Source organism: Canariomyces notabilis, assembly GCF_033297395.1.
Source record: "Canariomyces notabilis strain CBS 508.74 unplaced genomic scaffold N656scaffold_9, whole genome shotgun sequence".
NCBI classification, from domain to species: domain Eukaryota; kingdom Fungi; phylum Ascomycota; class Sordariomycetes; order Sordariales; family Chaetomiaceae; genus Canariomyces; species Canariomyces notabilis.
In genome coordinates this window covers 717,244-733,036 of record NW_027041831.1, presented here as the reverse complement: position 1 = coordinate 733,036, position 15,793 = coordinate 717,244, and the positions used below count along the sequence as shown (strand labels likewise).

Here is a 15,793-nt window from a genome sequence, read left to right as displayed (position 1 = left end):
TTGTGTTTTGCTGGTTACAAAAAAGTAGCTAAAAATCGATTCGGGGCACAGCATTATCTGAAGAATCGGCGGGCCGCGGCTTGGCTTGGAAACTGTCCAGGGTTTCGTCCGATGTCTCCTTGTCATGACGATGTAAGATGATTGGTTGATTGTCTCGAGAGAAGGGACGACCGAGGACTGTACTGCAGGTACACGCCAGGTACATACCTCCTGCCCACAGTTGGTTTGACTAAGATTACCTGTATCAGCAAACACACATCTTTTCTGTTTCCTTTTCTCTTTCATTTGCGTTTTACCCTCCTACCGTTAATGCTCAGGCGGATAAGTAGTCTCTCTTTTCTCTCTTTCCCCTTCTCATCCTGCAGACACGGTTTGTCATAACGTTACGCCCAAATGTTGCCAAGCTCCCAAATCCCGAGTCCGCACAACTTCGGCGCCGCGCCAATGGAATACGCAAATCGTTATAAGCGGAAACCTGCCACCGACATCTTTACAGCAGACACAGATATCGACAGGCGAAAATGCAGACGGACGGTTCCTATGAAAGTTCTCATATTGGGCTTGGGGCGTACCGGGACAGCCTGTAGGTGCAGTACCCGACAGAATCTTCCCTCCTTATCACCGTCAGCCGCAGTCCTAACCAAGAGCAAAATCACCCAACAGCCATGCGAGCCGCCATGCAGCAGCTGGGGTACGTTGACACGTACCACATGATGTCGTGCTCGATCGAGAACCCGCCCGACGCGCTCCTCTGGATGGACGCCCTGCGAGCCAAGTACGACGGCGTCGGCAAGCCCTTCACGCGGGAGCAGTGGGACATGCTGCTCGGCAACTGCCAGGCCGTGTGCGACTGGCCGGCCATTGCCTTTGCCAAAGAGCTGATCGAGGCGTACCCAGAGGCCAAGGTGATCCTCACGAACCGCGACGTCGATTCGTGGCACGCCTCGACGATGCGGACCGTCTACTGGCGCGTGACGGACCCGGAGCTGCGCTGGCTCTCCCACGTCAGCTGGGCCGCGGGGATGTACTACCCCATGCTCAAGAAGTTCTTTGACACATTTTTCGAGGGCGACTTTCCGAACCGCGGCAAGGAGGTCTTCAAGAGGCACTACGAGGAGGTCCGCCGGCTGGTGCCCAAGGAGAAGCTGCTCGAGTACCACATTACCGATGGCTGGGAACCGCTGTGCAAGTTCCTTGGCGATCCGGTGCCGTACGGCGTCAAGTTCCCCAACGTTAACGACAACAGGGACTTTGTTGAGAGGTCCAGGAGAAGGAACCGCATGCAGATGCTTAACGTCGCGCTCCGGGTGTTGCATCTGAGCTTGGTTACCATCTTCACGCTATATGCTGTTTATTTGCTCGGTCTGTGGTTGTCTGCTTTTTCGTTATCCTTGAAGCATTAGATGGTGGTTAGAACAGTGGCCAGGGGCCATACTGTACGGTTTTATAGCATTATACCTATGTTGCATACATACTTATTTGGCTTGGACGGATGGCTCTAGATGGGAAAATCTACTGGCTTAGTACCGACACATGATCCTCCAGCCTTGAGTGTGGCAGACAGACATTCGAGAAAGCCCATAAGGTCAATCCACGCCTACTGCGATATCGCTAGAATCTGAAGTTACCCAGTGGTACTTGAGCACGGGCCAAGGAACCGTTTCCCCGTTTGTCGCTCCACATTTCGAGATGATTAGGCGGCTGTGTCCAACGATCGCTCGACCAACTCACATCAATTGAACCAACCTAAACCGCTGGTTCGATTGAATCCCGCCGGATCAACGCATTCGACCAAATCGAGGGACGATGTTGGAACCGCAAGAATAAGGGGGTGGAAACGCGGCCGCGTCGTTGAAAAGTTGAACAACCAAAACTTGAAACCGTCGTTAAGTGGGTTTGGTGGGGAGTGGGGGAGATTTTTGATTGCGACTCGAGCGGATCGACTTATTTCGACTCGCGGTTTGTCGCCTCGGTCCAGACTCCCGATGACGTGGCCTGGCCGGTTTGCGGACTAGGTGCTTGTTGTTCAGGTTCCATCGGCCAGCGCGCGGGAATAATAAAATTCCCATCACACTCTTTGCGGTGGGCACCATTTCCAGGTTAATTGGTCCAGTTCATTTCTCGCCTCATTTTCACTACCAGATCCCTGGGACAGGCCGAGGACAAGAGTTCGGTACAGTACCTTCGTACCCTGCCAAGTGACCCAATCTTTTCCAGTTCCAGCATGACTGTGCAACCGCAGTTTCGAGGCTCGGCAGGAACCACTGGCACCTGAAGAACTTGAAAGCGACTGCAGCACACCCCCCGACCGACACGCACCGTTACGGGACCGACGACTGCAGCAAAATGGGTCCGCGGCTGAGCAGCGAGGGTCCGAGCAGCCACGTGCCCGGACACAGAAGACAGGACTCGGAGGCCGCAATCGACACAATCAAGCCCGGGCCGGCTCGGCCGTCTGACTCCGGACCTGTCACCTGGATGTCACTGCCGCGGAAGGATCAGCTGTTCATCCTCTTCCTGTGTCGCTTTGCGGATTTTCTCCAGATTGCGTCCATGCAGACGTATGTGTACCACCAACTGAAAAGCCTTGACGAGCATTTATCCGATGCTCAGATCTCCAACCAAGCCGGTATACTCCAGGGGGGTTTTACCGGCGCCCAGGTCCTGACTGCCGTGCTCTGGGGCAGGGCGGCAGATGCCAGTTGGTGCGGCAGGAAGAGAGTCGTGCTGATTGGTATTCTGGGGACGGCCGTTTCGTGCCTTGGCTATGGCTTCGCAACGAGCTTCGGCTCGGCGTTGTTTTGGCGTGTCTTTGGCGGAGCCATCAATGGCATTGTTGGGATAATGTAAGTTGGTCTTGCACCCTGGTTGTGGCGGTCGGGGGCACATATTTGCTTACTGGACTTCTAGACGCACTATGGTCTACGAAAACACGATTGAAAAGAAATATCAGTCCAGGGCGTTCCTGATTCTTCCGCTCAGCTTCAACGTCGCAGGCGTATTAGGTCCCAGTAAGTAGTCCATCTCCTTGTCTGTGACACCAAAGATCCCGAGTCTGACTGTTCACAAAGTCATGGGCGGGTGGCTTGCGGACCCTGCCTCAACTCTCCCTGGACTCTTTGGACCCGGCGGCCGTTTCGAATGTGATCTAGTCAAGGCTTACCCTTACGCCTTGCCAAGCATAACGAACGCGGTCATCTTGGCCCTTGTTGGATGCATTGTCGCTCTGGCACTTGAGGAGGTGAGACTGCCCGAGCGTCCCTTTGCCCTTTTCAACCGAACGGTCTTGGACTTACCGAAGTAGACAGGCGAGTTCAAAGGGAGGTTTGATCTGGGCTTGCACGTGGCGGCGAAGATCAGACGTGCCATATGCGGAGGAACTGCAGACGACGGCTACTCGCCAGTGCCAGATAACGACGCTGCTGCTGATATTCAGCTGCAACGGGCCAAGGAGAAGATGGAGGCTACCTCCTCAACACCTCACCGTGGTGAACGCTCCGGGCCTAAGCTTCCCTTCAACCGCATATTCACGCGGAACCTGTGCCTGACGCTCGCCGCGACAGCCTTTTACGACTTCCATCTCGGCGCATTCACCAACATGTGGACTCTGTTTCTTACCACCCCGCGGCATAGCGCAGACGGAATGACAGCGCGGCGCTCTCTCACATCGGGCCTCATGGGCGGTGGTCTGGGCATGCCGGCGCCGACGCTCGGCTTCGCGACGTCGATTTTGGGGTGGCTTGGCATGCTACTACAGATATGCCTGTACCCTCCCGTAAACGCTCGCCTGGGAACGCTAAAGTGTTTCCAGTGGTTCCTTCTCCTTTTCCCTCTCCAGTACCTGCTGACGCCCTACCTTGCGGTCTTGCCCTCGGATACCAATCCACCCGGCGCGGCATCCGGTCCGTTTGTGTGGACGGGGATCGTGTTGATATTGCTGATCCACACGGCGGCCAGGACAATGACGCTGCCGGCGAGCATCATCCTGGTCAACAACGCATCTCCCCACCCCAGCGTTCTTAGTACTGTGCATACTCTTGGGCAAAGTGTCTCTGCGGGATTCAGGACGGTAGGGCCCGTCGTGGGAGGGTACTGGTACGGCAAAAGCTTGGACCGGGGGGTGGTGGGTGCGAGTTGGTGGGCTGTGGCTGCAATGTCGGCCATGGGCTGGGCGACGGCGACGCTCTGTAGAGAAGGGAGTGGGCACGACATTTATCTCGAGGGAGACGAAAAGGGAGCATAGGATGATGAAGATATCCGGATCTGTGGCTCTACATGTAAGCAACAGTTTCAACATTAACGTACCTGTACCACGACGTCTTCGCATCATTGGAGGGTCTCTGAAAGCGAGGCTCCTGCCTTCGCTCACTCCACTTTTTGAACACTATGTTAGCTCAATCCGAAGTTATTGAAGTTTTGGACCAACCTCTCGGAGGATGGAAAGTAGTTCCTTCCACTCAAGGGGGTCATAGACAATTGCTAACCACTTACAGGAAAGAACAGCCAACGATCAGATCAACTTCCTGACTTGAGTGATAGACCTAAAACAAGCCGCTCACCTCGAGCAACACCTTGGGATCTCTTCTACAGCCATTCGATTATGGTAATGGAAGTTCCCTGGCTTATTGTTCTGCGAGGTGATCTTAACGCTGTTTGAAGCGTGCAAAAACCGCTCCCTTAACTTGAACCCACCCTTGAAAGAGTTTCTTCTCTTCATTAACCTTCTTCATAATTCGGTTCGGCGAGACAGGTCGAGCGAGGGCATACATACGAGATATCTCTAGGTCCCACACCGCGTTTGGAACATACCTGTCCTTTCCAAGTTGCCTCGCCCCTTCTCCTTCGACTGCATTTCATGGTGTTCTGGCCAATGGCTGCTAACCTGAAGTGCTAGATAGATGCTCGCCATTGGCCGCCCGAGCATGGCTGAGCAACGCAACATGCAGCTGCTCGACGCCCAGGCTTCAATGGATGTCAGGCTTGCCGCTCTGGAGGTCACGCTCCGGAGGTAACGGTCGTGCATTTCCCCAAAGGACAGCAACCCCGCGGGGTTGGCACTATTTCCAGCTCCAACTGCAACCGCCTGTCTGCCTTTCTGCCTCCATATCCTACGCTCAATCCAGCTTCCGAGCACAATGTCTGGCCTTGAACCGATCGCGGCGTTGTCCTTGGCATGCAATATGTTGCAGGTCATCGACGTCGCGTACAAGACAATCCATACCGTGAGGCAGGTGTACCAGAATGGCGAGCTCGACTCCGGCCTTACCCATCACGCGACGCACCTGGAAGACCTCTCCAAGCGGATCCGGACAGCGACAATGCCGACGACGACGACAAAGACGCCGAGTACTACTAGTAGTAGTACTGCACGCGGCGCCGCACGGGGCGCCACCCAACCAAGGCCGACCGATCGGGACATGCACCTGCTGGAGCTGTCGAACAGGTGTCTGAAGGCAATATGGGATCTGCGGGAGGAGGTTGAGTTCTTGAAGGGTCCGGATACAAAATCCAAGCTCGTGGCAATTCTGAAGACCGCGACCAAAACGGTGTGGCGGCAGAGGCGGCTCGAGAGGCTGGAAAAGGATATGCTGGATGCGGAGCGATTGCTGCAGACAGGACTCCTGACGAGGGTATTCGAGCACGCAGAGAAGGCCGCCGGCGGCTTGGAGAAGCTCGATTCGGGCATGCGATCGCTTGTGGACGAGTACCGCGCGGGTCGTTTGGAAGCGGCCGGGCTCGTGCGTGGCGAGGCTGATCGGATGAGGAAGAACCTCACAAGTCAGATCAAGGGAAGCACACAAGCCGTAAATAGGCACACGACCCAAGAAACCGCTCGAGCGGAGACTTCCCTGAAGACTCATATCACTCAAGCGACGGCCCAGGTCCAAATGTCTCTGAAAACCCGCATTTCGGCTGTTGCCAGGAGTGCGGAAGAGCGAGCGCAAGATGCGCGGTTGGAAGCTCGCAGGGAGCGGCTCCTGCGCAGTCTCAAGTTTGATCGCATGAACGAGCGGAAGAATATGGTTGCTGAGTCGCATCCCAAGACTTATCAGTTGGTGCTGACAGACGGAAGCGATGCCGGAGAACCGGCGGATGTCACGGAATCTTCTAAGGGCGACGCCGATCACCGCTGGGACAGCTTCTCGGATTGGCTACGGTCTACGGAGCCAACGTACTGGATTAGCGGCAAACTCGGATCAGGGAAAACGACGTTGGTCAAATATCCCCTGGGCCACCCCCAGACGCGAAGTTTCCTGGAGCTGTGGAGTCCTGGTGCTGTCCTCGTCTCGCACTTCTTCTGGCGACCCGGCACCCAGATGTAGCAGAGCATCAAAGGCCTTTTTTGTTCCCTTCTCTACCAGCTGCTTGAGAAGGATAAGGCATCGCTCGACCGCATCCTTTCCAGCGGTAGCAATGCGTCGGCAAAAGATACGGAGACGGATTGGTCCGACCAGGAACTTCAATCGACCCTCCTTGACGTGATGGCACACTATCCAAAATCGATGGCTTGTTTCCTGGACGGGCTCGACGAGGTGCTTCGGACGGACGGCACGCTTGCCCTTCTGAATGTCGTCGACGCTCTGAAGCGGCCCCAGGGGCTCCAAGGGAAGGTTAAGCTGTGCCTTGGTGCTCGTCGAGAACCTCTGATAGAGGAGAAACTCTGGGCCTGTCCACAGCTACGCCTGGAGGATCTCAACTATACCGACCTTCGCCGATACGCTGAGGACACTATTATCATTCCACCTCAATACCAAATTTCCATCCCTCCGGGCTCGAAACTGTACGCGCGCAATGCAGAAGGCTACCAGGTCACTTTCAGTTCCAAAATGCCACTGAGTCGGAGTCAGATGCGTGACTGGCTCGTAACTGAGCTTGTTGCAAAGGCTGAGGGGGTCTTTCTCTGGCTCTGTCTGACGGCCAAAACGGTCATGGAGGCTCTCTGGCAAGGCGAGACGGTTACCGATCTGCAACACCGAATCGACAGCCTACCCACCGACCTTACCCAACTATACGCCGATATGTGGGCCAGGGCAAATGGTGACAGCGAGCGTCCTCAGCATCAGAAACGAGCTGTTCTATACTTCCATCTGGCCATCAAACCTGAAAGAATGTATAAAGACCGCTTGAGTCTGACGATTGGTACAACCGATGGCATGGCCAACCTGATTCGATACTGCGACCCGGACGAGCCCGGATTCGCGACACGGCTAGTTGAATCATGCAAGGCCAAAATGCGGGATATTGAAGTCAGATGTGCTGGTCTCCTCAAAATCAACCCGATTCCGGAAAGAAATCTCCCCTCTATGCTTCAGCCATGGTATGGCAAGGAGTACTGCGACCTGATTCCTTACGCTGAGGAAGCGCCTTACCCACCGCTGTTCGAGTTCGTCCACCGGACTGCCCATGACTTCCTGACGGACACGGTGGAAGGCTTAAAGATACTGAGAAAGTACAAGATCTCACACTGGCGTCTTCGCCAGAGGTTTGTGGCAGCGCGCCTGGCAGCCTGCCGGTTGTTGCGAAGTGCCCCGGCTATCAAATATTGCTTTCTGAAAGAATTCGTGCATCGTGAGGATTACAATAGCCTTCGGCGCCATTTGGCATCAATCAGCCGGCTACTTGATACTCTACCCGAGGGAGATGAAGAAAATGCGATAGGCGAGTGTTATGAACTCCTCGGCTTTTGTGAGCAGCTCTTCGAATCTGGCCAGCTTTTCGGAGACGCCAGAACGCCCGCCCATGACGAGGATTTCCAGGAAGTGGGGCCGGAGTCGGATTATTTTGCTTATCAGACACGGTATGAAGTAGTTGTCAAGCGGGACAATGAGTTCCTCCTCGAGGCGGCATCGATCAACCTCAACATCTGGCCCTTGATCTTGGCCAAGGTCCAGTCTCTGGAATTGAACACGCTGACACTCTCCGAACTTCTGCTGCACGTTTGCAACATCACGGATTTTGACCAGGAGGATGTTTTCTGGGCCAGGGATCTGTGGGATTGGAATGAATTACATTTGGAGTGGGAAGATGGCGAGTATTACTCTTACCGCTTGGGCATCGACTGTCGTCTAAGGCTCGCCAGGCTACTGCTGGAACGGGGCGCCGATCCTTCACGCAAAGGGCCACGAAGGATATATAAGCATGGCGATTACGGTAGAACTGACCAGGTGCACGTCCTTGAGACACCTCTCAAAGGTCTCATCTCCAGTGTCTGGCGCCTGGACCGTAATACGGGCATAATGGACGAGAATCTGGCCAGATATTTCATTGCCCTTATTCGACTCTTGATGTCGAACGGGGCTGATCCCGCCGGAGAGGAGTTCAGAGTCACCTATCAGGTCATAGACGGACGCCTGTTCGAGAGGCCACTCGGTTTTGAATCTGAAGCCTGGCGCGGGAAAACTCCGGTGGGGGGAATCGAGGATATGTGGTTCGTCCTAGCTTATCCACTCTCGACGATACTTGTTCGAATGCTCTGGAATTGGAAAGACCGGTTTCCGGAGATCGACACGTTTCTTGAAGCTCAAGACACCAGTCAGGACGGGAAGCTGGGGCATGTGATTCTCATGCTACGCCCCGCACGAATGTGCTTTGTGGAGGCAGGGGAGGAGCGTGAAGAGGGGCTTGCGGAGGAGCTGCAGTGGGTGGCACGAAGTGCCGAGGGAATACTCTCGGCCCATGATCTAGACTCTCGCTCAGTGCCTGTTCCTCTTGAGATACAACATGCGCTGTCTCGGGCTCTTGACCGACGGCATCCAAAGGCGGGAGAGAAATCGCAGGCCTCGCGGCGGCTCTTCAATGTGTTTCAAAGGGCTGGCATGACTTCAATATACTGCGGGAAATGGGAGGACGGATGTCCCTATATGAGCAAGTATCTGTTGGCCAACTGAGTCTGGTCTTGTTAATCGCGGGGGGCTACTGGAAGTCTGGAACACGGGCAGTACAACAGGCGACGGATGTTCCATGGAAGGTTCAGCCCCCCACAGGGTTCAGGCCCCCACAGTTGCTGGCGCTGTTAAATCGACCCTATTTCGCTGTGATGGTTCCAACAGACCGTCATAGCAGGCGCAAACAGCGGCACAAGGTCCGTAGCTGGACGCCCCAGTTGCTTTTATGTCGCCTCGATCTCACTAACTTAGGGCCCTGAGTTGAGTTTGGGCATGCACTGCGGAAGCTCAGGGGTAACGGGTCAGTCAAGTAAAGAGTACGCTCTATAACAGCCTGGAGAAAGGAGGCAAAATAATACGGAAGACATTACGAGACGCAGCCTGATTGTGCTCATCGTCGATCAACAGGTACGTAGCACCACCGGCATGTTGAGCGCCCGGGGGTTCTTGCCGCATTGCCGAGCGAGGATGTCTAATTGATGCGCAGGAACCTAAGTGATACTTGAGGCCTTGCGTGGTTTTTCGTACCTTGGCAAGGAATCTGATCAGGCTAGGCCAGACACCACCACGACGAGCCTACAGGGCCATCCTGACTTAAGAGGAAAGAAGCTCGATATTGTATCCGAATTAGACATGATCAGCGACCTATTGGTCTTCTTGATCCATGCTGTTCTTCACGGTCTCTCGGCACATCATCTGGGGCGATTACCCCTGCTTCCCATTTTAGAAGACAAAGATATCATCGTCCATCTTCGCGGCCACCCCTGGCGCCTTGAACCCCATCTCCACCAGCATCGATTTCGCAGCATTGACCATTCCTGGCGGGCCACACAGCATGGTTTTACTCCCTTCTCCAGGCGTCGGCATCCTCTCCGTCAACACCTCCTTAGTCACATACCCAACGCCATACCCCCAATCCTCCGTGGCCACATCCAGTAGATACCACAACCTTAACTTTCTCGGAAACCTTTCAGCCAGCTCCTCCAACTCCTTCCGGAGCAAAATATCCCCCTCACTACGGTTGGCATACACCAAACTCATCTCAGTCAGGTCCTCCTCATCCTCACACACAGCCCGAATAATCTGGTACATGGGCGTAATCCCCGTGCCGCCGGCAACCATGCCGATCCGGCGTGCCCACCCACGATGGTAGCGCATAGCGCCCTTGGGACCCCGGAACTCAACACTGTCGATTCCCGGACGCAGGTGGGCGAGGTAGCCACCCGTGAGCAACCCCTGCGGGTAGCAGCGGACTATGAGTTCCAGCACGCCGCAGTCGGAGTCGTTTGACACGGGCGTGTAGGACCGGCTGATGGTCTTGTTGTTGACCGTGGCGCGGATGGAGACGTGTTGCCCCGTCGGCAGGCCGAGGATGGTGTCTGGGGTGGGGAGGGAGAAGACTAGTCGGAAGACGCCTGGCGCGAGGGTGTCTTTGCGGGTTAGCGGGAGGGATTGGTAGGTTTGCGGGTTGAGGAAGGTGGGTGGAGGTGGAGGGCGGGTGCGCCGGGGTTTGGAAGACGGTTTGTGCGGCGGGAAGCGGGCGAAGCCGGAGTTTATCTGGGTGATCTTGGCGAGCTGACGGGCTGCAGCGGCGGCGAGGAGGGAGGTTAGGGCTGATGCCGCGAGGAAGCCGGCGGGGAATCCCCCGGATATGCCCAGACGGGGAAGGTTCAGGTTCAAGCTGTGTGCGTTAAGGAGCGCCTTGGGGAGTTTGAGTGTGGTGGGGGAGTAGTAGGCTGCTGAGGACAAGGCGACTGCGATGCCAGCGGTTATTGCTACGGCTGCCGCTGTTGATCGAGAGGAGTTTGAAGAGGGTTGAGGTTTCTGGACTGGCTCGACGACACGCGGAACAGGGACGGAACGCTTAGGCGCAGGCTTTTTGTACCCTTTCAGCGCGCCAACGCGGAGCGTCGCCATGATCTCGAAAGCGTCCTCAGAGTGGCCTGCGTTGTCGAAGGCTTCGGTGGCATCTGTGCCTGCCGCTTCTATGAGCAGTTCGGCGCCCCCTGGATGGTCTTCCAGGTAATGCGAGACATCGAACACTGCAAGGGCATGTTAGTCCTCCTAATACTGCCGTTTGTCCCCGAGATTCACGCTGCACCAACCTTCTCCATGGATGATCATCCAGTTGTTTGACGAAGAGTTATGAGCTGCAACATCTTCGACTGTGTATTCCATTTGTTGTGTGGGAACGGACTCGGTGGGAGGATCCATTGTTAAGATGGCAGTAGGGCTAGCACCTCATGACAGAGTCGACGGTTCTGTTGAACGCCGTGCACATTGATAAGAGCTGAGAGGATGGTTTGACAACACAGCAAAAAAGCCCCTGAGTTTACCATCTGCATTTTTACCGTCGTATATAGCCTCACCATGTGCCTGTACTTTTTGAGCCGTGCTCTGAAAATATCTCCAAGTCGATCCCTCGGCATATCGAAGCGGACTCCACATGAGGCGACAAGGTACGGGATTGACGATTTTTCGCGCTCCGGCATTCAGGGGCGCGGTGGGCCCGGCACGGCCGAACACCGACTCGGATGCAACCTTCTTACGGCAGTCTATTTGCAGAGGCGTGAGATTATAAATTGCAATTCTCGAATTCTCGAAAAGCAAAAGACCCATCCTCGGGCCATCGAAATCATTAAATGACGTTGAGTTGGCCTGGTGGGTGCGGCCCCGCTCATCCCCGATCGCCCCACTGCCAATCCGGCGAATCCGGGAATCCGCTCGCCGGTAGTGGGGCACCACCATCCCGGAGTTTAAGAGTTTTCTTAAGGCAAGGTCCCGAGGTCAGCCCTGCGAGTGATGAGATGCCTCGGCTCCTCGGTTTCCTTCCTGATGCAGTCCACAACTTGAAAATTTTGGGTGTTGGGCCGTTGGACATCGTCCTTCGCGAAGTTTTAGAATGCCGGTTTGAACAGGAGCTCCGTCTGCAATCTCGGCATGTTTTTCCAGCGCGATGCCGGTTGCTACGTCCTTTCTTACGTATAATTGTGATACCCATGCCAGTCATGACGCGGGCCGTCCCGGGCCAAGAGTACATCATCAAACTTCCTTGAGATAAAATAAACGCTGGGTACCTAACTGCACACTAAGGTACTTGATTATTGACAATAATTGCCTACCTTTCACTACTCAACACCTTTCTCATGCAGTCGCACTCTTGAGTGCAAGATGATTCCTCGAATGACAACCCAAAGGTTTTACCTCCTGGGCGAGGACGCCTCAACGGCGCGGGAAGTCCAAGTCACATCGGACACAGACCTCCAAGATCTACAAGAGATTGTAGCCAGCCACTTTGGCATCGTCGAGCCAAAAGGCACGTTAACACCCCCTGTGCACTGCAACTTGCGATGCCCTGCTAACAAGCCACAGGGATATCGTTCTCCTCACAGAATGTGAGCCTTCCCTCAGTCAAGGACGTCTTGGCGGCACAGGATGCCGTCGCCGTCAGCATCGACGGCAAGAAGGTCCGGGAGGTCCCTGGGCCAAAAGGCCTGCCGTACGTGGGAAGCTTCTTCGAGATCTACCCAGACCATCTCGGCAACCACCAGCGTCTGTTCGACATGTACGGCCCCATGTTCAAAACGACAACCATGGGCCGCACAATCTACCACACCAACGACCCGGTCATCGCCAGCATCGTCTTTGCCGAGAGCGAGTTCTTCTCCAAGCTCATCAACGAAGACCACCCGCTGTACCCTATCAAGAACCAGCCCGCGGGCGTGTTCCTCGGCGACACTAACACTGAGGAGTGGCGCACTGCCCACAAGTTCCTGCCCCCGGCATTCGGGCCCAAGGCGGTCCGGCACTATGCGCCTACGATGCAGAAGACGGTCGAGGATGCGTTTAAGGTTTTTGATGAACTGGATGAGCGGGGAGAGGCGTGGAATGTGTATCCGTACATGCTGAAACTCGGGTCTCAGGCGGTAGGGAAGTTGGTTTTGGGCGTCGATTTCCACCACTTCAGCGCGGTAGACGCCCGTCTGCACGAGATGGTCATGTTGATTGCCGAGGGCCTGGAGCTCAACAAGAAGGTTACCTCACGGGGGGCTTGGTATGCTGCATTGCCGTTTGGCGACCCGAAACGGTTGCGGGACATGCGCGGACGGATATTTGATCTTATGGATGAGCCCTTCCGCAATGCTAAGCGGGGGGGCGTTGAGGATCTTGATCTGCAAGATGCTGCACTCAAGGCGGAGAACATGATCGGTGAGTAACATTCTCCCCTTTCGTCACCCGCTTCATGCCTTTGTCTCTAACAGTAAAACCCACCCAACAGACTACGTCGTCCGCGCAACCGACAGCAAAGGCAACAAACTCCCACAGTCCTCCTGCATCGAAGCGCTGCTCGTGGCCACCGGCGCCGGCTTCACCACAACCAGCTCCCTCCTCTCCTGGCTCATCTACGGCCTCGTAACCTACCCGGGCATGCAAGACCGACTCCTCCAAGAGCTAATCGACAACGACTTTGACGAAAATACCCAAATCACCGCCGAGCTCACCAGCAAACTAACCTTCCTCGACAAATTCATCAAAGAAACCCAACGGCGGCACAACCCGTCCTTCCAGCCCGCCCGCACCGCCCTGCGAGACGTCATACTCCCAGGCGGGTACAAGATCCCGCAGGGCGGCGTTGTGATTCCCGCGCTGCATCATATCCACAACAACCCGGCTGTCTGGGACAGTCCGGCGAGGTTTGACCCGGACCGGTGGGACACGGAGCAGGTCAGGAACAGGCACAAGGCGGCGTATATCCCGTTTGCGACGGGACCAAGGTCGTGTATAGGTTTCAATTTCGCGCTGCAGGAGATTAAGGTTTTTCTGCCGAAGCTGGTGTATCGGTATCGGTTTGAGAGGGAGGATGAGACGGAGACGGTGGAGTATGATCCTATGTTTCAGCTGATTAGGCCGGTCAATCTGTATGTCAGGGCTGAGAGGAGGACGGAGTGGCCGGCCAAGTGCCGGGCGTGAGCACACAGGTCAAGGGGGTCACTTCGTGGTGTTGTATAATGCTGTGGTATTTCGGCTATCATTGCCGCTATGTAGTATGTATGTACAGTATCTGGGAAGATTCATGGTGATAGAGTTGGTACTGGTATGTTATGATACACGTCCACGGGTAGGAGGCGTTCCACTAGACTCAACCATTGAATTGTGAACTTCTGATTGTGGGTGGTTATGATCGTTTCTCCCTGCTAGGTCTTAGGTTCATGTTACTTCTTGGTTTTGCCTGTTTACCCGAAGTCTGTTCCTCCCAATGTTACGTTAGGGATGGGCCATCGCCGCTTTCCTATTAGGAACAGCAAAACCTTGCCTTTCGCACAACTGCAATTGATGACTCAGCAAGCACGGGCCAGATCCTTTCCCGAAGTTTTGCCGGCCAAGAACGCGTTCGCGTTCCCGGAGTGGGGCCGGCTCCGTAACGGCAGCAAACGGCGCCGGCGACGGAGGCCGGAAGGCGTCGCCCATTCTACTTCATTCACACCCCATTAGGTCCCTCAGCTCGCACCCCGCGCATTCGCGATGGCGGTGCAATTTTGGCGCCAGGATCCCGTTCCCGGTTCGGGGACGCGAACCAACTGCGCCCGACCCTCGAGCCTCGGTACTGGCCTTGCTGGCCTTGCTAGCCTTGGCTCGCTGATGCTGTCGTGGCCTCCCTCCTCTCCCCTCAAGCCCCTGAACTCTCTTCCTCCTCACCTTCTCGTCGTTCTTCCTACTCCTAACGCACTTCTCACCTCGCCATGACGGCACAACGACAGTCGCGCTTCTCCGGGGTGGACCAGGAGAGCGTCAATACGCTCCTCCAGGCTTATACGGTCAGTGCCATCGAGGAGGAGGGTAATGAGAAGCCCTTCGTTGCTCCGGGCACAAAGGCGCAGCGCGATAGAATATGGGTAGCCTGGACCGAGTATGTCTTCTTCCCCTCCTTCCCAGGCTTCTTTAACCCAAACAAATCTCGACATAAAGCCTGGGACGAACGTGCTGATGTGTTGCTAATTTCCATCATTTCTTGAAGTTTCTGTGAACTTACTAGGAAGAATGAAGCTGCAATAGACAGGTATGGCGCTCTTCGGGTGTATGCGGCTCACCATCGGGCCCTAAAACTGATGCTAACTAAGTGAAGCCGTAGTGGTTTCGACTCCTGCCGCTTCTGGGTGGACTTCGCCCAGGATCCATCAAACCCAAACGTTCTGGCACCGGTCCAGACCTTTCTACATAGATATGTGGAAAGCTCCTACAAGGAACGTGTCGTGCTAGGGCCTGAGGAGCGCGCCATGGTCCGCACGGTCAACTCCGCTTATAGCGTCATTGAGGTTTGGCGGAGGCTCGTCGCAGCGGCCGATTTCAATGTTCTCCGCGTTGAGCGGGCTGCGCTGCGAAGGAATGGTCAAGCCCAGAAGGCCGGCCGGCTTGTGCTAATGTGGGAGCAAGAAGGCGAGAAACGCGAGGGACCCGCCTATTCAATTGTCAGGGTATGTGCGGCTGAAACGACTCTATTACTTCCCTCCCCTTGTACGGAACTTGGATTACCTTGTATATCATTGAGGATACTTCCTCTACGCCTTCCCTCGTCCCATTCTACGTTCCTACTATTGGTATGCTTTACTGACTAGTGCCTGGCTAGTGGATTCTCCAGACATTAGCCCCAACACTCGGGTTGGAGATGGGCTCGTCGTACGAGAAGGTCGAGGCAACAGGAGCAGACATTATCGTCATTCTTACAGCGCTGTACTCAACTCTCTTAGTCGGATGATAGACATAGGAGTAGAAATGGTCGAAGTGGTCGCTGCAGAACAGCGTAAACTCTTGACCCGCTAGTAAGTCGATAGGGATCGTCTTCCCTTTCTTAACTCCGGACTGCCAGGTATGCTGTTTGCAAAAAAGTGTAACTTGAAAGAGGACCCCTT

At 55.2% G+C, this 15,793-nt stretch overlaps 6 protein-coding genes across 6 annotated transcripts; 5 read left to right on the top strand and 1 right to left on the bottom strand.

Moving 5' to 3' along the window:
- Positions 1-444: 444 nt before the first annotated feature.
- Positions 445-1,403, top strand: N656DRAFT_708089 (uncharacterized protein; the record flags this gene model as incomplete). Its single annotated transcript, XM_064811479.1, has 2 exons — positions 445-583; positions 664-1,403. The coding sequence occupies 2 exons, from the start codon at positions 445-447 to the stop codon at positions 1,401-1,403; spliced, it is 879 nt and encodes a 292-aa protein (XP_064670790.1).
- Positions 1,404-2,346: 943 nt separating this feature from the next.
- On the top strand, positions 2,347-4,243 carry N656DRAFT_797747 (MFS general substrate transporter; the record flags this gene model as incomplete). Its single annotated transcript, XM_064817682.1, has 4 exons — positions 2,347-2,846; positions 2,911-3,011; positions 3,072-3,241; positions 3,305-4,243. The coding sequence occupies 4 exons, from the start codon at positions 2,347-2,349 to the stop codon at positions 4,241-4,243; spliced, it is 1,710 nt and encodes a 569-aa protein (XP_064670789.1).
- An 892-nt stretch (positions 4,244-5,135) lies between these two features.
- Positions 5,136-8,888, top strand: N656DRAFT_768156 (uncharacterized protein; the record flags this gene model as incomplete). Its single annotated transcript, XM_064813600.1, has 2 exons — positions 5,136-6,319; positions 6,407-8,888. 2 exons carry the CDS (start codon positions 5,136-5,138, stop codon positions 8,886-8,888), a joined length of 3,666 nt encoding a protein of 1,221 aa, XP_064670788.1.
- A 720-nt stretch (positions 8,889-9,608) lies between these two features.
- Positions 9,609-11,222, bottom strand: N656DRAFT_844766 (uncharacterized protein; the record flags this gene model as incomplete). The annotated part of the gene is made up of 2 exons (XM_064819160.1): positions 10,991-11,222; positions 9,609-10,927 (listed from the first exon to the last, which is right to left on the bottom strand). The coding sequence occupies exons 1-2, from the start codon at positions 11,097-11,099 to the stop codon at positions 9,609-9,611; spliced, it is 1,428 nt and encodes a 475-aa protein (XP_064670787.1). The 5' UTR covers positions 11,100-11,222.
- Positions 11,223-11,990: 768 nt separating this feature from the next.
- N656DRAFT_844765 (cytochrome P450) lies at positions 11,991-14,116 on the top strand. The gene is made up of 3 exons (XM_064819159.1): positions 11,991-12,167; positions 12,278-13,094; positions 13,165-14,116. Exons 1-3 carry the CDS (start codon positions 12,057-12,059, stop codon positions 13,854-13,856), a joined length of 1,620 nt encoding a protein of 539 aa, XP_064670786.1. The 5' UTR covers positions 11,991-12,056; the 3' UTR covers positions 13,857-14,116.
- A 315-nt stretch (positions 14,117-14,431) lies between these two features.
- N656DRAFT_778743 (uncharacterized protein) lies at positions 14,432-15,747 on the top strand. Its single transcript, XM_064815062.1, has 4 exons — positions 14,432-14,793; positions 14,902-14,943; positions 15,010-15,358; positions 15,511-15,747. The coding sequence occupies exons 1-4, from the start codon at positions 14,627-14,629 to the stop codon at positions 15,637-15,639; spliced, it is 687 nt and encodes a 228-aa protein (XP_064670785.1). The 5' UTR covers positions 14,432-14,626; the 3' UTR covers positions 15,640-15,747.
- The last annotated feature ends 46 nt before the right edge of the window (positions 15,748-15,793 follow it).